The sequence below is a fragment of the Chlorocebus sabaeus genome, chromosome 10 (genome assembly GCF_047675955.1).
Source record: "Chlorocebus sabaeus isolate Y175 chromosome 10, mChlSab1.0.hap1, whole genome shotgun sequence".
Lineage (NCBI taxonomy): Eukaryota > Metazoa > Chordata > Mammalia > Primates > Cercopithecidae > Chlorocebus > Chlorocebus sabaeus.
In genome coordinates this window covers 103,909,951-103,931,450 of record NC_132913.1, presented here as the reverse complement: position 1 = coordinate 103,931,450, position 21,500 = coordinate 103,909,951, and the positions used below count along the sequence as shown (strand labels likewise).

Genomic DNA, 21,500 nt, shown 5'->3' with positions numbered 1-21,500 from the left:
ACAAACCTATATAGCATGTTCCTGTACTGAATATGCAGGCACTTGTAACACGATGTTAAGTATTTCATCAGAGCTGCCCTGCATCGGTCCAAAGTGGCCCAGCCTTTGTGCCCTGCCTTGCTCAGTCATGGATGCAAGCTGCCTTAAGAAGGGTGTGACCTCAGACAAAGTGGCTTTCTGCAGACCAGTTGTGGCCAGGTGGAAGTCATCTGCCAGCTTCACTCCCCACAGCTGAGCAAGCCCCTCCTTGAAGGAGATCTGGGTGGGGTGTCTCCAAGTTTGCTAGATTATCTCCCAGCCATTTCAAACTCAACAAGTCCACAACCAAACCCTTGATTTTACCCGGCACCCCAACCTCCCCTTCCCACTCTTTCTTCTCTTACCACGTTGCTCAGGCCAACACCAAAGTCCCAGCCTCTCTTCCACAAATGCCCCACAGTCAATCTATCTACACATATTGTTCCATCGCTTCCTTCAGAATACGTCCAGAACCCAACTACTTCTCATCTCCTCCATGGTGCAGCCCATACTCAGCCACACTCCAGCAGCAACCCCATGGATAGTCACAATAGCTTCATAGCTTCCTACCTAAGCGTTCCCTCTGCCCACCTTTCCTGCTCTATTTTCTGCTCATGCATTGGCGTGAAATACTTTTTATTTTATTTTATTAAATAGAGACAGGGTGTTGCTATGTTGGGCCTGATTATATTTATAAAAAATAAAAAAGGGCCAGGCGTAGTGGCTCACACCTGTAGTCCCAGCACTTTGGGAGGCCGAGGTGGTAGGATCACTTGAGGCCAGGAATTGAGACCCGTCTGGCAACATAGTGAGATGCTATGTCTTTATTTAAAAAAAAAAAAATATATATATATATATTATATATATATATATTTTTTTCCACAGTCTGAAGACTCACACATCCAACTGCCTGCAGGACAGTATAAATATATAAATTTTATATTTATAAATATATTGTCCTGCAGGACAATATAAATAAATATATATATATTTTTAATTTTATAAGTTTTAAAAATATAATCAGATTGCCTCATATGTCTGCTCAAAGCCATTTGGTGGCTTCCATTCATATTCAGAATTAAACCCAGATTCCTTTCTATGGCCTATGAGCTCTGCATCATTCTGTCCCTCTCCTCAACATTATCAACTATTGCTCTTCCCCACATGACATCCTACTCCCTCATCACTCTCTAAACCAGAGCTGTCCAACACAGGAGCCACCAGTCTCACATGGCTACTGGGCACGTGAAACCTGTGGCTAGCCGAAATCGAGATGCTGCCCATGTCAAATACATCATTTCAGACTTAGTTCAGAAAAGAGAATGTAAAATTTCTTATTTGTTTTTTTGAGACAGAGTCTTGCTCTGTTGCCCAGGCTGGATTGCAGTGGCACGATCTTGGGTCACTGCAACCTCCACCTTCCAGGTTCAAGTGATTCTTGTGCCTCAGCCTCCTGAGTAACTGGGATTACAGGCGCAAGCCACCACACCTGGCTAATTTTTGTATTTTTAGTAGAGATGGGGTTTCTCCATGTTGGTTAGGCTGGTATGGAACTCCTGAACTCAAGTGATCCACTCACCTTGGCCTCCCAAAGTGCTGGGATTACAGGCATGAGCCACTGCGCCCAGCCCAAGAATGTAAAATTTCCCATTAATAATTTTTAAATATTGTTTGTAAATTGAAATAACATATTTAATCTATTGGGTTAAATATATTATTAATCTTTTTTTTGAGAGTTTTGCTCTTGTTGCCCAGGCTGGAGTGCAATGGCGTGATCTCAGCTCACTGCAAGCTCCGCCTCCCAGGTTCAAGCGATTCTCCTGCCTCAGCCTCCCAAGTAGCTGGGATTACAGGCATGCACCACCACACCTGACTGATTTCGTAATTTTAGTAGAAACAGGGTTTTTCCATGTTAGTCAGGTTGGTCCTGAACTCCTGACCTCAGGTGATCCTCCTGCCTCAGCCTCCCTATATTATTAATCTTAAATTGAAATCTTCTATTAGAAAAGTTACAATCACATATGCAGCTTGCATTACATTACTATTGGACCATGCTGCTCTAAACCAGGGTTGGCAACTTTGGGCAGTGAACAACTTCCAGCCCACTGTCGGTTTCTGTACAGCTAGTAAACAAGGAATGGTTTTTACATTTTTAAATGGCAGAAAAAAAAGAATAATTTGTGATACATGAACATTAATAAAATTCAAATTTCAGTGTCCATGAAGAGTTGTATTGGAAAAGAGAACCTACAACCATTGCTTCTCCCACTGCATAAGTTCCACAAAGGCTCATACTTTGTCTTTTGTTGAATGAACAACTGCCAGCACCTAGGACAGTGCCTGCACAAATTAGGTGCCCTATAAATATTTGTTGAGTCAGTAAATTTTAAAATTCTAGATTATGGGGACTGTGTAGGAAGGACCTCATTATTTAGAGAACATGAATTACCCACTACTACGACTTGCTGTGTCCATCCCTAAGCCAGAAGAGCGGAGGTTAAGACCCCAAGCAAGCCCATACATAACGACACAGGAATGGAAAGTTGATGCTCGGCCTGGTCTCCTGCTGAGCCTGGACACAGGCACAGGCACTGCTGCAATGGCAAGAGAAGTGCAAAAAGTTTTAAAACAAAATACATTACTTTATTTTAATTCCATGATTTAAAAATACTTTTTATTTTTTTTCTTTTTGCCCCTTTTATAGGGGAGAGGTAAAGCTGTCCCAGTTATCAAAAAATTCAAATCTCCTTTTCTTCTGTGGACTGGCTGTCAATGAGCTTTCATCTAGGGTGTCTCCCATGTTCTGGGAACTACTTCCAGATGTTCCTGAAGCACTTCCTGGGTCAAAGGACTCTGCTGCTTCCAGGAGCTCCATATCACTTCCTTCTTTCTCAAAGGACTTCTGGAATAGGTCATAGATCTTCTGCTGCTTTGGGTCCTTCATCACAGAAAGAAAAGAAAATATAAAAGGAAGAATCCAAGCTCCAACACTGACTCTCCTCCACTGGGGCTGATGGGAGAATATAAAGATGAGAGACCACACATTTTATGGTGTCAGGGAGCTACATGATGGCAAGTGCACATCATCTCAGCAAACCATCACTAAAGCAGCCTCATTGTTTTAGTGTCTGACATCTTACCCTCTCTGCCCTCACAGGGTTAGGAAAAAGAAATGATTGTGAGTGCAAAGAAGCTGCTCTCACACTATAATTTACGCTGGAAATGTTTTATCCCTTCGAACTTTCCAAATCACTATTTCAATACTGAAATAGCACCCAAGATCTCATTTCCTCCAAAGCCTTTCTCTACTAAGGGTCAGTTAAGGTGTAATTCAACTTCTAAATCTCTATTTTTAAATTTATTTTTATTTTTAAATTTTTTTAAGAGACAGGATATCACTAAATGTTGCCCAGACTGGTCTCCAACTCCTGAGTTTAAACGATCTGCCCACCTCAGCTTCCCAAAATGCTGGGATTGAAGGTGTGAGCCACCATGTGCCCAGCCCCCTAGACTTCCAAATCTCTGTGTTCAGCCATGGCTTATACCTAATTTTCAAAGTGGTGGAAAAAACATACACACATTTAACATATTCATAAGTAGATATGTGTACCTATTCTGATTACCTTAAATTACAAATAATCAAAATACCTACCAACAGCATCTATACATTGATGACAATGGTGTAGTGTTAAAACCATGACCAGTGGATACCACTACAACACACAATCACTATCACCCCTCTGCCGATCTTTCTTACATCTAAATTTCCAACCTTGACCATTTTTCAATCCAGAGGTATATTTTCCATATCTCCACTGACATCCCACAGTTTCATAAAACTAAACTGGTTTAAAATCAAATGATCTCTTGGCTGGGCACAGTGGCTCTTGCCTGTAATCCCAGTACTTTAGGAGGCCGAGGTGGATGGATCGGCTGAAGTCAGGAGTTTGAGACCAGCCTGGCCAACATGGTGAAACCCCATCTCTACTAAAAATACAAAAAATTAGCCAGACATGGTGGCGCACACCTGTGGTCCCAGCTACTTGGGAGGCTGAGGCATAAGAATTGCTTGAACCCGTGAGGTACAGGTTGCAGTGAGCCACGATCACGCCACTGCACTCCAGCCCGAGTGACAGAGGGAGATTCTGTCTCAAAATAAGTAAATAAATAAATAAAAATAAGGCTGGCTGTGAGGGCTCACACCTGTAATCCCAGCACTTTGGGAGGCTGAGGCGGGGGGATCATCTAAGCTCAGGAATTAGAGATCAGCCTGGGCAACATGGCGAAACCCCATCTCTACCAAAAATACAAAGAATTAGCCAGGTGTTGGCAGCGTGCGCCTGTAGTTCCAGCTACTTGGGAGGCTGAGATCGGGGGATCACTTGAGCCTGGGAGGTGGAGGTTGCAGTGAGCCGGGGTAGTGCCACTGTACTCCAGCCTGGGTGACAGAGTGAGACCCTGTCTCTAAATAAATAAATAAATAAATAAATAAATAAATAAATAAATATAAAAAATCAATGGTCTTTCATCTCTCTCCTATACTCCCAAAGCAGCTTCTCTTCCCGTAAGTCTATTTTTTATAGTCTACCTGCATTCTCGTAGTCTCCCAGGTGGAAATCATCCAGGCAGAGTCCTCGGCTCATGCAAGTTTGTTCCCCCCATCAGTTCCCTCCTCTCTCCTTCTAGGCACCATCTTTACTTGGGCCACATCACTTGGTACTGCATGGATTTGCAACAGCTCAACTGCACTTCCTGCCTCAGGTTTCTTTCCATTGCAAACAGCGTACAGATCTTTGCCAGCTGGCCACTGTTTCTCTACTATTCCTTAACCAAATCCCTCCACAATGGTGAAGGAGGGTTCCTTGAAAACTGATGACAGCCTGTCACTTAAGAACTTCAGATTATTCAATTAACCTGCTCCCAAAATCTCCTAGCCTTTCAGGATCCCAGCCCTGCAGAGAGGGAAGTGATATGAAAGATCATCAAGGTTGACCCCCAAATAACCCACATGTCCTCCTCCAGGATGCCCTCATCAGCCTCTTTCTGAATGCCTGCAATGTCAAGGAAATGCCACCCTGTAAGGCAGCCTATTCCAAGTAGAAAAAGCTGCTAATGTGCATTTGATTATGATGATGGCAATACTGTATGCTAACTTGGGGCATGCATAATTAATTGGAAGCGAGTTCCAAGATCAGATTAATATTTCATTTCCCCTCTCAGAAGGAAGCCTATCTCAGTGAGATATAACCTCTTCTGCTTTTGTCTCCTATATTGGAAGCAACATTTTCTTTTTCTAGTAGTTTGCTAAAATTTTTCAGCCTCATCTTAATTAAAAAATAAATTGATATAGTTATTAATCAAAATAAATATTGAGAAAACTCATTGATATTACCTTGTACTTATATTTTAGGTAGAAATTCTTAACTAATTTAGAGTAAGAGAAAGGCAAGGAGGAATAAATGAGTTCAAGTGAGACTCCTTTAAAACTAGGCTTTTTTTTCTTTTTTGAGACAAGGTCTAGCTCTGTTGCCTAGGCTGAAATGCAGTGGTGTGATCTTGGCTCACTGCAATCTCTGCCTCCCAGGTTCAGGGAATCTTCCTGCCTTAGCCTCCTGAGTAGCTGGGAATACAGGCATGTGCCACCATGCCTGGCTAATTTTTGTATTTTTTGTAGAGATGGGGGTTTCACCATGTTGCCCAGGCTGGTCTCAAACTCTTGGGCTCAAGCCATCTGCCCACCTCGGCCTGGGATTAGAGGCTTGAGCCACTATACCTGCTCAGGCTCTTTCTTTTCAAAAAGCATATGATAACCTAGGCTCTGTTACCATTTACCATTCAGCTGAACTGGAGAGTTCTTTAAAAAGCTTAAAAATAAGGTTGTTTTAAAATTGGCTTATTAACTATATATGCCTGAAAGTATAATTTGCAATCTGTATTTAAAAATATGAGTCTTATTTATCCCAATATTTAGCAAATAAATTCTTGCAAAGAAAGAATTTATTTGCTAAATAAATGTAAGTGAATGAGCAGATCCACAGAGTCTTAAGTCTTGGTGTCAACGATAAGATTTAACTCAACTTCTCATTTATTTAAACTTTTTTCTTTCTTTTTCTTTTCCTTTTATTTATTTTTTTTTTTGAGGCAGGCTCTTGCTCTGTTGCCCAGTCTGGAGTACAGTGACCATCATGGCTGACTACAGCCTTGACCTCCTAGGCTCAAATGATCCTCACCTTTTCCTCCCGAGTAGCTGGGACTACAGGTGTGCACCACCACGCTTGCCCTAACTCAACTTCTGATGGTGATTTCACAGGAAGGAGGAGGTGCTTCACTTTCCTGATAAGCTACCGTAAGGCCCCTTTCTGCATGAGGCTCAGACCTGATTCAAGCTCTGGCAGAAACAGTTCAACCATGAGCTGTGCTCGAGGAGGCCATACTCCTAGTTTTCACCTTCTGGCCAACAATCCAAGCTGGGGAAGGAAAACAAGCTTTCGAAAGGCTCTGGGTCTCTTGCTCCCTCCATTGTGTTTCACTGAAATGGGGGAGGAAGAGTCTGTGGCAGCCACTGGGCTGGAGCACTGAGCAGGCAGGCATGATGGGCCCAGGGCTGTCCCGTCCAGAGGCAACAGCCTTCCCCCTCAGCACCTTTGACAAGGCCTGCCTGGTTATGGAGGGATGCCTCTTATACTCCTCTACAACAAGGGGCTGAACTCAAAAGAAGAATGCTGGGCCAAGTCAGGAAGCCTTCTTCCTTGGGCTGGCTTCACATGCCCTGTGACTTTGTGCAAGCCTACTGCACTGCCATGTCTCAGTTTACCCCTCTATAAAGTGGGGAGACACTGAAAATAAAATAAAATGACAGAGGGGAAAATATGTTCTGTGAAGCCAGTACCCTATTTTAAACACTCCCCATTCTGTGCTGGGGACACATTCCTGTGGCAGCCCTATGTGTGGTGTTGCTGTGTACTTTCTGAAACAATTCAACATTTGCCATGGGGAGTTTTGTCAGTTTCTAATGGTCTGATTGAAGAGGCAGCATTCGGAGTCTGTGCGGGAATGTCAGCAGCTGTAGGAGCTAATGCCATCACTTCCCCATAAAGTGATGCATGCATGGTTCAACTGAGAATGACTGCAGGCCATTGTTTTCAGCTCTGGGGCTAGGGGAGGTCCCTAGGAGTGATTCACATCCTCCTACTCAGGACCCAAAGACTTGGCAGACAGCTTAATGCCTCCCTCTGCTCCAGGGGTGAAGAGCCATGTGCTGGCATTACCTTGTAGAGGTAATCAGTGGATTCTGTCATTTCTGAAAAATTGGTCTCAGAAAGCCCAGCTTCCGCCAGAACTTTAATCTTCTCTTGAATCAGGGGCCTGTTGGGGAGAAATAAGCTGCAGTGAATACAACCTGTGCAGAACCACCAGACTAAAGAAAATGAAGCCACCCTCCTCCTTGTTCTTATGGGACCACGGCTTGTTCACAATTTCACATCTTTGCATCTCTCAAGGCGCAAACATCCATGTTGAAAAATTTGCCCCCTCTCATTTGTAAAAACTCCAATTTAGGGCTAAGAATATCATCAGGTTCCATATTCTTTCTAATGGAAGATGTGTAGGAAATAAATCCTGCCTCATTACAACACAACTTTGAATCTGGTAGTGTTATGAGCTGCCTAATTAACGAATCCACTAAACAGAGGGAAGTAGGAGTGGCCCACACACATTGCAAAGGGAAGACTCCTTAGTCATAAGGCTGGAAACAGAGACAAGCAGTGGAAATGAATGAGATAATCAAGAAATTTAATATCAGGAAGAGGGAGATGAGGGGAAGAAGCTTTTTGAGATTTTCCACTTAGGTAACAGACAGAAACCCCCAGGTTGAAAATCTTACTCCAGCTCTGCTAACGAAGTACACTACATGGTCCAGGGTAAGCCACTTCCTCCCTGTGGTCCAGCAGCAGCAATGTAAGATGTACCCACCAGATAAATGCACATCATAAAAGGCAAAAAACTGTCACCCTGTCCTAACAAATGCCTTCACGTCTGGAAACAGGGTGTTTTACAAACTAAATTCCATCTACATTTTGTCACAATCGGCACCTCTCCCTGCCTCAGACCAGCAGGAAAAGGAGTCACAACCCCTTATTGCTATAAGATTCCACATGCACCCTGCAAGCCACCAGTGAACACTAGTGAGGGAGGCCAAATATGGTCATGATGAAAGCAGGAGGGCATTACTAGTCAATTTTCGTTTTCTTTTTTTTTTTTTTGAGACAGAGACACACCTTATCACCCAGGCTGGAGTGCAGTGGCTCAGTCTCAGCTCACTGCAACCTCTGCCTCACAGGTGCAAGTGATTCTCCTGCCTTAGCCTCCCGAGTAGCTGGCACTACAGGTGTGCATCACCACACCCAGCTAATTTTGTCGTATTTTTGTAGAGACCGGGTTCCACCCTGTTGGCCAGGCTGGTCTCGAACTTCTGACCTCAAGTGATCTGCCCGCCTCAGCCTCCGAAAGTGCTGGGATTACAGATGTGAGCCATTGCGCCTGGCCACTAGTCAATTTTCTATAGATCCTTAAAGACCTTACTTAGCAAAAGCAGAAGCACTTAGGGAGCAAAGTAAATATATCATCAGCTTCCACCCTTGTTCAACTCCAACTGCCAGGCCATGCAGCCAAACATACCAAAGGTAGTCATCAGCTGTGCCCTTTGCCACGAGGTAGTGAATGCCCACGGAGCTGGTCTGTCCAATGCGGTGCACGCGGTCCTCAGCCTGGATCAGCACCTGTGTGTCCAGAAATCGAGACAGGCAGGTAAAGGCCTGAAGCAATTCCACCCACCATAGCAGGTAGCCTCTCCACCCCATTTCCAGCCCTACCACAACCCTCCCTCCTCAAAGCACTTCACTGTCTCAGACCGAGAAATAACCTGCACTTCACCATCTGAGACCTACAAATGACCTGCCGCTTTAACAAAAGAGAGAACCCAAAACAGCCCTGGTTGGGGAACTGGAATCTGGAACAGAAGATCTGCAGGTGGCCGTTCGGTGCTGGGCACTGAGCTAGGTGCTGCAAATGAAAAGGCACAGGCTCTGCCATCGGGCTGCATGGGGGGGGGCCAGTGATGGAGGCCTACACACTTCCATTTCTTCTCTATGTGAAATAAAAAGTTATCTTCTAAATAAATAAAAACATCACACACAAGGGAGAGGCGATCCATGATTTGGGCATAGGGTGGTGGTTTAAAATAGTGGTAGGCCTTATAATAAATACTTAAAGGCTGGGCGTGGTGGCTCACACCTGTAATCCCAGCATTTTGGGAGGCCGAGGCAGGCAGATTGCTTGAGCCCAGGAGTTCCGGAACAGCTTGGGCAACATGGCGAAACCCCATCTCTACAAAAAATACAAAAATTAGTCAGGCATGGAGGTGTGCACCTGTAGTCCCCTGCTACTCAGGAGGCTGAGGTGGGAGGATCACCTGAGCTCGGGAAATCAAGGCTGCAGTGAGCCAATAAGTTCCTGCAGTCCAGCCCGGGTGACAGAGCAAGACCCTGTCTCAAAAAAGGAAAAAAAAAAAGAAACCACCTAACATCATGAGCATTATTTCTTTTTTAAAATGGCTTCACCCTCAAGGTCTACCCATTATTAATGTAGTCCCTCATGTGTAGCCAACAAAAGCCATAATATCAGATATTAAATGGGATATAACTTCCTGGAGATTACCAGAAAAATTTATGAGTTCAAACAAATGTTTTATCTCTGCTCTCAGTTGGTCAGCTAAGGCCAATAGTGGTCTCCAGGGAACTACTCACTGCTGTTACTCTGCATGAGGTCCATTGTTAAAGCAGCTCACAATGATGGCTACTGAAGGGGGCACAGGCTGGAATGTGAGGTCTGGGCTGCAACCTGGTGCCACCACGTGTCCCTCTTCAGTTACGGCAGTGCAGTCCTTCCTGCCTCACCCCTTGAGCTCTCGGTGCCCTAACTTCCTCCTATGAGACGTGAAGTCTAAGATTCCTTCTAGCCCTGGAAGACTTCAACCTTCCTGTTGATAAAACGGAGTCGATAATCCTACAGGTTGCTGTGAAAATCTAGAAACCAGCCAATCGCCTGGCACGGTGGCTCACGCCTGTGATCCCAGCTACTTGGGAGGCTGAGGCAGGGGAATCACTTGAACCCAGGAGGCGGAGGTTGCAGTGAGTCGAGATCACACCACTGCACTCCAGCCTGCGTGATAAGAGACTGTCTCAAAAAAGAAAAAAAAAAAAAAAAAAAGAAACTAGCCGATCGACATAGAAGTGCTTAAAGGAAGTGAAAACTGACTTGTGGGAAGTATAATGAATGGATAAAAAGGAAACCACACTTTCCACGACCGACACTCGCTGCTTCCTGCTCACAGCCATGAGCATGCCAGTGGGGTATCCAAGTCTTCTGCGTCTCTTACCCCTGGGTTCCAAAACAGCTCAGCGAACACCACCAGGTCAGCCGAGGAGAAGGTGAGGCCCATATTGGCAGCGGTGATGGACAGCACGGCCACGGCATGCCTCTCCGACAGCTGGAACTGCTGGCACAGGTCCTCCCGCTCAGCCGACGATGTGGAGCCATCGATGCGGATGTGCTGCACGTGCTGTAGGAACAAGGGGCAGAAGCAAGGTGGGCAATAGCCCTGGGCCGGGGGCTTCTGAGCAAACCATACCCAGCCACAGCTCAAACACGGAACCAGGTTCCAGCTCAGCAGAGGCCCCTGCCTTCAGAGATTTTCTTTTCAAATCGAAATTGGTATCGAGATGATTGCTTATGCTCAGGTGCCATTGTAAGAAATAATACAGAGATCCCTCTTAGGCCTTTGCCCAGTTTCCCGCAATGGTAACATTCTATAAAAACTATAGTATGATACCGCAGCCAGGATGCTGACTTTTATACAATCCACTGATCTTCAGATTTCTTGTTCTACTTGTATGTGTGTGTTTTACACAATTTTATCACCTGGGTAGGTTTTCATGTATTCACCTCCAATGTCAAGATACTGAACAATTCCAACATTGCAAGGATCCTTTTACCTCCCTCCCCTTTCCACAGTCCTTAGCTCCTGATAGCCACTAATCTGACCTGCATTTCTAAAAAATTTTTTTTCGTTTTCTTTTTTAAGATGAAGTTTTGCTCTTGTCACTCAGGCTGGAGTGCGGTGTCTCATGGCAACTTCCGCCCCCCCAGATTCAGGCGATTCTCCTGCCTCAGCCTTCCAACTAGGTGGGATTACAGGCGTGTGCCACCATGTCTGGCTAATTTTTGTATTTTTAGTAGAGGCGGGGGTTCTGCCATGTTGGCCAGTTGGTCTTGAACTCCTGAGTTCAGGTGATTCGCCTGCCTTGGCCCCCCAAAGGGCTGGGATTACAGGCGTGAGCCACTGCACCTGGCCAATTTTTTTTTTTTTCAAGAATGCTCTATAGGCCAGGCACAGTGGCTCACACCTGTAATCCCAGCACTTTGGGAGGCCAAGGTGGGTGGATCACCTGAGGTCAGGAGTTCGAGACCAGCCTGGCCAACGTGGTGGAACCCTGCCTCTACTAAAAATACAAAAATTAGTGAGACATGGTGGTGCATGCCTGTAATCCCGGCTACTCAGGAGGCTGAAGCAGGAGAATCACTTGAACCCGGGGCAGAGGTTGCGGTGAGCTGAGATCCCACCACTGCACTCCAGCCTAGGTGACAGAGCGAGTGTCTCAAAAACAAAAAAAAAAGAAAAAGGAATGCTATACAAATGTTATATAAATTGCACAGCATATAACCTTTTGGAATGGACCTTTGCATTCAGCACTCTCTGGAGATTCATCCAAGTTGTTACCTGTATCAATAATTTTCTCTTTTTTTTTTTGCCGAGAAGTAGCCCACGGTATGGATATACCACAGTTTCAGCATCCATCTGTTGAAGGACATCTGAGCTGATTCCAATTTGGGGATACTATAAATGAAGCTGCTATGAACATTTGTGTACAGGTTTTTCTGTTAACCTAAGTTTTCATTTCCCAGAGAAAAATGCTCAGAAGTCAATCGTTGTGTTGTATGGTAATGCATGTTTAGTTTAGCTATTTTCTTTTAAATGGCATTTATTTATTCTCGGTAGTGATAAACATGATAAGGAAAATAAAAACATTTAGTAATCTAAGCAATCTACTTTTCCCTGTCTCTTTTTTTGATGTGTATGGTATACATATCTTTTAAATAAAGTTTTATATCCTGTTTTTCCCCAATAAAACGTATTGTAAGTAAAACTGTATTATTAAGCGTTCTAAAATATCATTTTTAATGGCCCTATAAGATGTCATGATGCAGCAACAGCATAATTTAACCATTCTATTTCTGCAGATTTAGGGGTCTCTAATTTTTCCTAAAAGGATATGTTGGTAAATGTCCATCAACAGGTGAACAGACGATGTACAATGGGATGTTATTCAGCACTAAAAGGGAGTGAAGATCTGCACGTCTAGATAACCAAAAAAGAAAAAAAAAAAAAAAAGGAAAACCAAGGAGTGAACACTAAAAAGAAGTGAGACACACAACAACATGGATAAATCTCAAAAAAAAAAAAAAAAAAAAAAAGGAGCGAGACACACAACACGGAGAAATCTCAAAAAAAAAAAAAAAAGTACATCCTGAATGTCCTTTTCTCCACATTTATATTCCATATTCATATAAAATTCTAAAAAACTGCAAACAAATCCGCAGTGACAGACCGTAGACCAGAGTTTGCTTGGGGATGGGAGGGTGAGGGAAGGGGCAGGAGGGAGTGATTACAAAGGGACACGAGAAAACTCTGGGGCTGGGGGCAGCGGGTGGCAGATATGTTTCCTATCTTGATTCTTATAAAATTGTACACAGTATGTGCAGTTTACTGCATGTCAATTATACCTCAATAATGCTATTAAAATGGAAAGTTTTTAAGAGGATGCCAATTTTTGGTGATCTTCTTAGACTGGACTACAAATCAAAGTACAATAGCAAAAAGAAAAAACTTAATTTAAGGCTCCTGGTATTATTGCCAAATTGCTTTCCAATAACTAATGTATTAGCACGTCCATCTTGGTGCACTTTCATCAACAGTGAGCCCCGCACGTTTTTAAAACCTCTGCTGACTTGATGGGGTGAAAAAAAAAAATCTTTTTTTCACTAACTTGATTACTAGTGAAATTGAGTGTTTTTGCATTGTTTAATTGGCTATCGGTGTCATTTCTTTGATGAACTATCTATGCAGGTTGCCCATTTTTTTTTTTCCTACTGGGAGTTAGGAAATACCTTTACATGTAAAAACTATTATTTGTATGTCACAGAGTTGGCTAATAGTTTCCCTAGCTTATTTCCTTCTATTAATTTTCTGTTGTTTTCTAAACGCTCCTTTATTTTTAAAAACATGTAATTTTTCTTATTATAAAAAGAATACACACTTATTACAAAAATGCAGAAAACCTAAAAAGATAATGACGACTACTTAGAAATAATCATCATTAACGTACTGGTATATATTCATCAGGCTTTTTTCTATGCATGACTATTTTATTTATTTTATTTTTGAGACAGAGTCTTGTCTGCCACCCAGCCTGGAGTGCAGTGGCAGGATCTCGACTCACTGCAGCCGCTGCCTCCCAGGTTCAAGCAATTCTTGTGTCTCAGCCTCCCAACTAGCAGGGATTGCAGGCATGCACCACCCCGCCCAGCTAATTTTTGTATTTTTAGTAGAGTTGGGGTTCTGCCATGTTGTCCAGGCTGGTCTAGAATTCCTAACCTCAGGTGATCTGCCCGCCTCAGTCTCCCAAAGTGCTGGGATTACAGGCGTGAGCTACTGCGCCCAGACAACATGACAATTTTTTAAAATTATTATACATACAATAGCTTTTTGTACATAGTATGGACATCTTCTGATAGCAATATATACTAACCAGATACCAAGAGCTTCAATTTTGGAGCTTCTTCGGGTTCTTACAGTGTTCAGTTATGTCCAAAGTTAGGAACCACTGGTCAACATTATATTTTATGGCTGAATGGACTATAATTTACTTAATAGTATATCTGTTGATAAAAACTTAGATTTCCAATTATTGAATATTATAAACAGCATGAAATATTCTCATTTATAAATCTGACTAGTCTGATGATTTCCTTAGGATAAATTCCTAAAGTGAAATTTGAAAAACTGAGTGCACACATTAAGTTACTGCCAAACTGCTCTCCAAAAATGTAACAAATGTACAAGAGAATCATAACCACTGTGGGCCGGGCATGGTGGCTTACGCCTGTAATCTTAGCACTTTGGGAGGCCGAGATGGGTGGATCACCTGAGGCCAAGAGTTTGAGACCAGCCTGACCAACACAGTGAAACCCTGTCTCTACTAAAAATACAAAGATTAACTGGGCATGGTAGTAGGCACCTGTCGTCCCAGCTACTTGGGAGGCTGAGGCAGGAGAATTGCTTGAAGCCAGGAGGTGAAGGTTGCAGTAAGCCGAGATTGCACCACAGCATTGCAGCCTGAGTGACAGAGCAAAAACTCCACCTCAAAAAAAAAAAAAAAAAAAAAAAAAAAAAAAAAAAAAAAATTTAACCACTATATATACGTATCACAGAAAAAATCCATCTGTTTAGGTAATTCCAATCAATTTTTCCTTTGTAATTTCTTTGTTTTTATGCTTAGAAAGTCATTCTCCACCCAGTGATCAGCTATTGTTCATTGGTATTTTCTTCTAATACTTCACGGTTTCAAGGATCTTTGATTCACCTGGAATTTAATATAGTAAACAGTGAGGTAAAGTTTCATCTACCCTCCACACCCCCCAATTATTCAGGCAATTACCCAAACTTTGTTGAAGAAATTGAAAACGGACTTGTGACAATTCCTTGATCATGTATTTGCTTCCCATTTATGGTAAAGGGCTATCTATTCTCTTCCACCCATCTGGCCATCTCTCTGGGGCCAGCATGGCTGACATTTAATTATTGGTGTTTTATAATACATTTTAATATTTAATATCTGAAGGGTCAAGTCTTCCAACATTGCTCTTCTTTTTCATAGTTGCTTAGATATCTCTCCTGCTTTTTTTTTTTTTTTTTGAGATGTTCTTGGGAATAAGAGTATAAAGTTCCCTTTAAAAAAATCCACCTGGAGGCTGGATACGGTGGCTAATGCCTGTAATCCCAGCACTTTGGTAGGCTGAGGCAAAAGAATTGCTTGAGTCCAGTTCTAGACCAGCCTGGGCAACGTGGCAAGATCTCGTCTCTACAGAAAAATTTAAAAATTTGCGAGGCATGGTGGTACATTCCTGAGGTCCCAGCTACTAGGGAGGCTTAGGCAGGAGGATCACTTGAGCCTAGGAGGTTGAGGCTTCAGTGAGCAGTGTTCGTGCCAGTGAACTCCAGTGTGGGAGATAGAGTGAGACTCTGCCTCAAAAAAAAAAAAAAAAAAAAGAAAAAGAAAAAAGAAAAACAAAGATCTAGTTGGAGTTTTTATTAGAATTGAATTAAACCAGCTGGGCCTGGTGGCTCACACCTGTAATCCCAGCATTTTGAGAGGTTGAAGCGGGTGGATCACTTGAGGCCAGGAGTTCAAGACCAACCTGGCCAACATGGTGAAACCCCATCTCTACTAAAAAAAATATAAAAAAATTAGCTGGGCATGGTGGTGCGCACCAGTAATCCCAGCTATTCATGAGCCTGAGGCACGAGAATCTCTTGAACCCAGGAGGCAGAGGCTGTAGTGAGCTGAGATGAAGCCACTGCACTCCAGCCTGGGCAATGGAGCGAGAGCCTCTCCCCAACAAAAGAAATTTAAAAGATAAAAAGATAACTTATAAAACATTAATATCCAGAATTTATAAAGAATTTTCCTAGATCAATAAGAAAAAAACAATCCAACAGAAAAACAGGCAAAGGATACAAACAGAATATTCACAGGAGACAGCTAAAATGGCCATAAATAAATAAATAAATAAATAAAATGATACACATTTTACTGGTAGTCAGGGAAATGCAAATTAGAGCAAGAATGAGATGATATTTCATATCTCTGGATTGGTAAAATTAAAAAGTCAGATAATACCAGTGTTAATGGGCACACAGAACAACAGGGACCCTTATATGTTGTTAGTGAGATTATAAATGTGAATGGCCACCTTGGAGAACAATTTGACACCACTTGGTACGAAGATGAGCCTATTTAATAACCATGCAAGAGCATGCCCGAATATGCCTCCCCTACACAAAGCACATACACAAGGCATAAAGAAATGCATAGATACAAACATACACCTACTATAATATTCACACAATAGCAACCATCAGCAGGAGAATGGATAAACTGCAGTATAGCTGTCCAATGAGATACAATTCCACAGTTACAGTGAATGAACTATACGTGTAATGTAGCATAAAGAAATCTCAAAAACAATGCTGAGAAAAAAGTAAGTTGCAGGATAATTACACCATGCTGTCATTTCTTTTAAATTTTAAAAAATATGCAAAAAGGAGACTATAAATTGCTTAAGGATACATACTCTTAGAATAAAGTATGACAACATGGAGGGCAAGGATACCCATTACCTTCATAATAGTGATGTTATTGCTGGAGAGATGGAAGGGGAATAGAGTTAGAACACTGAGGGGACCTAAGTATTTTATTATTAAAAAATAAATCTTCACGCCGGGTGTGGTGGCTCATGCCTGTAATCCAAGCATTTTGGGAGGCCGAGGCAGGCAGATCACTTGAGGCCAGGAGTTCAAGACCAGTCTGGGCAACACGGTGAAACCTTGTCTCTAGTAAAAATACAAAAATTAGGCAAGGTGGGGTAGTCCCAGCTACTTGGGAGGCTGAGGCACAAGAATCACTTGAACCTGAGAAGCGGAGGCTACAGTGAGCTGAGATCCTGCCACCACTGCACTCCAGTGTGGGCAACACAGCAAGACTCTGCCTCAAAATAAAAAAACTAAAAAAACCTTGAAATAAATACAGTGAAACTTTTCATTTATTAAATCTGGGTGGGAGATACATAGGTGTTTGTTGTATATTTCTCTGTATCCTTAATGTATATTCAAATATTATATAAATATAAATGATGAGGGAAGACAAAGAGCAATTTACTGCCTTAAATTGAACCAAAATGAAAAGGGGATGAAATGTGTTTAGTTTTCATAAACATCCTTGGAAATCCTTCTAGATCCCTTTCGTTCAATTCCAAGAGAGCCACAAAACTCTCTTCTAACGTCTGCACACTGCCACGTGCAATTAATAAAAGTGCTTTGACAGTGCTGAGGAGGAATGAAAGGAAGGAAAAGAGGAAAACATTCACATAAATACTTGTCTCCATACAAAGGGACAATTTTGCTATCTCCTCTCTTGCCAACTTTGTAATTATTTATGCAGAATAATGAACAGCCTCTGGGAGATGTTCCTAAAGCAAGACTCCTGTGATATCTATTTGGAGCATGGAGGAAGTTAAAATGACAGGGCTGGGGAAACATTTTGACCCCACTGTGGTTCTACAAACAAGAAGAACTGTTCTTCAGAAAGTCTTCAGCAATGCTTCTGGAAGCCATCGGTCTCACTTTGCTTGGATCTGATCTAAGCCTGCCCAGAACAACTTGGGACATGGCAAAAGCAGCCCATGGTGAATTTCAAAGGGAGCTCACCTTTCTCTCAAGCTCCTGCGTAATTGCATCCAGGACCACCTTATGGTGTGCAAACACTAGAAACTTCTCTCTTCCACTTTCCAGTAGGTCCAAGATATATTCACTGCATTTGACAATGACAACAAAACAGATTAAACATATACTTCTTATGTTTTATGTGTCTGGTATGTTACTGAAACATTCTTATTATCTGGGATCACAGAAGATGATCAACAGTTTTCACTTTACCTCCGACTATCATTATAATGTGTTTTAAATACAAATTAGAGTGTCCTCTGTAGATCTGAAAGTACTTAGGGAGGGGACTAAGGAATTATTGACAGCACACAAATTTCTAGAAGCTAAACATTGAGACATACACAATACTAAAGAGACATTCCGGGAAGGATCTCCAGCTCCTCCCACTTTAGACCTCAAATGACAGGGCCAGTAGTTAAGTCAGTAGTAAATAAATTCTCTTCCAAGGCAGAGGACTATGGAGAGAAGGATCTCATTTGTTTGGCCTCCCTTTAATTTACTTCTCTGTTCCATCCACTGTGTTTTTTCTTAGCTTCCCACCTTTTTTTTTTTTTTTTCTGAGACTGAGTTTCGCTCTGTTGCCCAGGCTGGAGTGCAGTGCTGAAATCTTGGCTCACTGCAACCTCTGCCTCCCAGGTTCAAGCAACTCTCTTGCCTCAGCCTCCTGAGTAGCTGGGATTATGGGCACCACCACGCCCAGCTAATTTTTGTATTTTTAGTAGAGATGGGGTTTTACCATGTTGGCCAGGCTGGTCTCAAACTCCTGACCTCAAGCGATTTGCCTGCCTCGGTCTCCCAAAGTGCTGGGATTACAGGCATGAGCCACCGCACCTGGCAAGTTTCCCACCTCTTATCTTTCGCTTGGCCTTAAGGTGGCTACCCTCAGGGAGCAGTGGGGTGGGAAGTCACCGGGTTAAGAGACCCTGGCTGGCTCCCCCTCTCCCCTGGTAGCTCCCTGAAGAGGGATCACAGTTCCAAAGAGGTAAGCCCAGTAGTGGCAAGTGAGCTCCTTCGCTGAAGCCATCACCAGCCATGGGTGCGTCTGGGCCGGGAACAGACTCTGCCTTCCTTAAAGAAGGATATGTCTCAGGTGGGGGAAGGGTATGTGGACTGCCCTATAAACATCCAAGAGTCATTTCAAACAACACTATGACTGACCAGGGCGCCAGATTTGAGTTCAATTTGTGAACTGTTCATACTAATAGAATTTACTTTAATTATTTTGAGAGACATAAAATTTGCCATGCTATAAGCAAAAAAGTTTATGGCTACAGCATCAAAAAGTCACAAGGCCACAAAATCCACTTGGTGAGCTCATAATAACCACAGGCCCCAATTTTCCTAATGCCTCTATCCCCTCTATATCTCATACACAGCTTTGTTGTTCTATAACCTTCTACAAGTTCCTAGGCTTGAAATATCTGCCTACCACAACAACCTTGGCTTTTTTATTAAAAGAGGCCCATTAAAATGAAAAAACAAACAACAGCAAAAAAGAAAAGAAAAACAACTGGCTGAGGAAATTGGGGTTTTGAAGACGTACAATCTAATTTCCACTGACTAGCTGTGTGACTCTGAGGGCCGGAGAGTCACAGATTCACTCAGTGCCTGCATTTTTAAAAATGGAGCCAGTGTGACTTAAGTGATCTCACAAAGATGCTGTCAATGTGAAATGAGTTTGCAGGTGTAAAAAATGTTTGGAAACTACAAAGTACTATACAATTTATTGTATATAGAATTTTGAGAAAGTATATATAAAGTATGACCAAAGTTTATTTATGAGGTGGCAGAAACACTTAAAATTTCTAAGGGAAATGGGTGGCTCCGGGCGCAGTATCTGAAGAGAGAGGCACCCAGTGGACTCGGAATTTTGCAGGTCCTGAGCTGAGGGAGCAAGGGAGAAACGCACACCCTTGCCATCTGTTATTCCACAGCACATGAGAAATGGGTCAGTGGGGGCAACTCAGATGTGTTTCTGGGAGAAAAGTTTCCAGGCCATAAAAACCACATCTGGAGTTCATTAGCTCCGTAACAGGGTCATAAATGAAAAGGGCAAGCCGGGCGCAGTGGCTCACGCTTGTAATTCCAGCACTCTGGGAGGCCGAGGCGGGTGGATCGCCTGAGGTCGGGAGTTCGAGACCAGCCTGACCAACATGGAAAAACCCCGTCTCTACTAAAAATACAAAATTAGCTGGGCCTGGTGGCACATACCTATAATCCCAGCTACTAGGGAGGCTGAGGCAGGAGAATTGCTTGAACCTGGGAGGCGGAGGTTGCAGTGAGCCGAGATCGTGCCATTGCACTCCAGCCTGGGCAACAAGAATGAAACTCCGCCTCAAAAAGGAAAAAAAAAAAAAGAAAAAGAAAAGGGCAGTGCCCAGGAGGTGAAGGGGAGAGGCCAGCACTGGGCAGTCTTTCCAGGGAGCAGTGCAGATCGAGTGGTGTGGGGAACTCTCTTGCTTCAGTGGAGGGTGTGGAGAGGTAGGTGGGCCGAGTACAAGGGTGGGGAAGGTATGTTTCCTAATTTATCCCCAGATCCCAGTTCCCACAGCCAGTCTGGCACCACTCAGCCCTACGGAATCCATTCTCATTGTAATTTCATCAGTTGGACCATTATCCTGCCAGAGCATCACATGAATGTTAAACAAAAAAAAAGTCAGGCAAACTGCACATCATTAGAACTGCCAGGTTTCTACCCCAGTGATATTTAAATAGGAGTGGGTTTTTCTTTAAGAAAGGCATACAATTGAGGATTCTGTCATGAATAATTCTAAGAATAGAAATTATTACTTTAGCTTAGTTTATGAGGTGGAAATAGAACTAAGCATGACAATGCCCATATCTTTTGAACAGACTGTGACATTTATCTTTTTATTTAGGTTAGTAATGGATGACAATCCCTGACTTTGGGGAAGACCCAAGTATTCCCATAAGGCAGTTTTTCCTTCTCATTTTTTTCCCCTAAAGGCAAATGATCCCAGTTCTCCTAGAAAAACTCTCCCTTTTAGTGTTGGGGACAACCCCACCCTCCTAGGGCTCCCAGCCTACTTGGCTCAAGACAGGATCTCTTAGGGACCCAGGTGCATCCTAGTAGTAGCTCCAGTTACTGGCCAACTTACACCTTGTGGGTAATTAAGGGCATGGTGCCCTAAACTTTTACTTTTTTCATTTTTCCCTTGAGACAGGGTTTCATTCTCTTGCTTAGGCTGGAGTGCAGTGGCACCATCGTAGCTCATTGCAGCCTCAACTGTCCTCCCTCCCAAGCAATCCTCCCTCCTCAGCCTCCCGAGTAGTTGGGACCACAGGTGTATGCCACCATGCCCAGCTAATTCTGTTCATTTTTTGTAGAGATGGGGCCTCACTATGTTGTTCAGGCTGGTCTCAAACTCCCTGACTCGAGCAATCCTCCCACTTTGTCCTCCCAAAGTGCTGGGATTACAGGCATAAGCCTGGCCGCTAAATTTTATTTTCAAGGCAGCTATGATTCTACTCTCTGATCATCTGTTTTATTTTTTCCTTCCTCAACAAAAGGCACATTTAATAATCTCTGGTCATTTCTTAGCAGTAAAATCATTCAGGCAGACTAAAGTAATAAGCTGTTTTTTTTTTTTTAAAGATGAGAGAGAGAGAGAGGTCGACGCTTAATGACCACTTACATGACAGATGGGATTTTAGCTTCAGCCGTTCTGTTGAAGAAGAGAATGAGGGCGTCTTTCTGCTGCTGTTTCTGTTGAAAGAGAAGTTAAGAATGTTAAGTGCCCCAGTCTGAGACTCTGGGATGAGTGGATCTAATTATTGCTCC

The 21,500-nt window shown here is 43.0% G+C and overlaps 1 protein-coding gene across 5 annotated transcripts in view; it reads right to left on the bottom strand.

The window, feature by feature from the left end:
* Positions 1-2,639: 2,639 nt before the first annotated feature.
* SMARCAL1 (SNF2 related chromatin remodeling annealing helicase 1) overlaps positions 2,640-21,500 on the bottom strand; it is a 65,778-nt gene continuing 46,917 nt past the window's right edge. For all 5 annotated transcript variants that reach the window (XM_073020061.1, XM_007966205.3, XM_007966206.3 and 2 more), the window contains 6 exons: positions 21,355-21,425; positions 17,681-17,783; positions 10,454-10,636; positions 8,695-8,795; positions 7,287-7,383; positions 2,640-2,956 (listed from right to left, as the gene is read on the bottom strand). In XM_073020061.1, the coding sequence (XP_072876162.1) occupies positions 2,717-2,956; positions 7,287-7,383; positions 8,695-8,795; positions 10,454-10,636; positions 17,681-17,783; positions 21,355-21,425 (795 nt within the window). In that variant the 3' untranslated portion in view covers positions 2,640-2,716. The remainder of the gene's footprint in view (positions 2,957-7,286; positions 7,384-8,694; positions 8,796-10,453; positions 10,637-17,680; positions 17,784-21,354; positions 21,426-21,500) is intronic.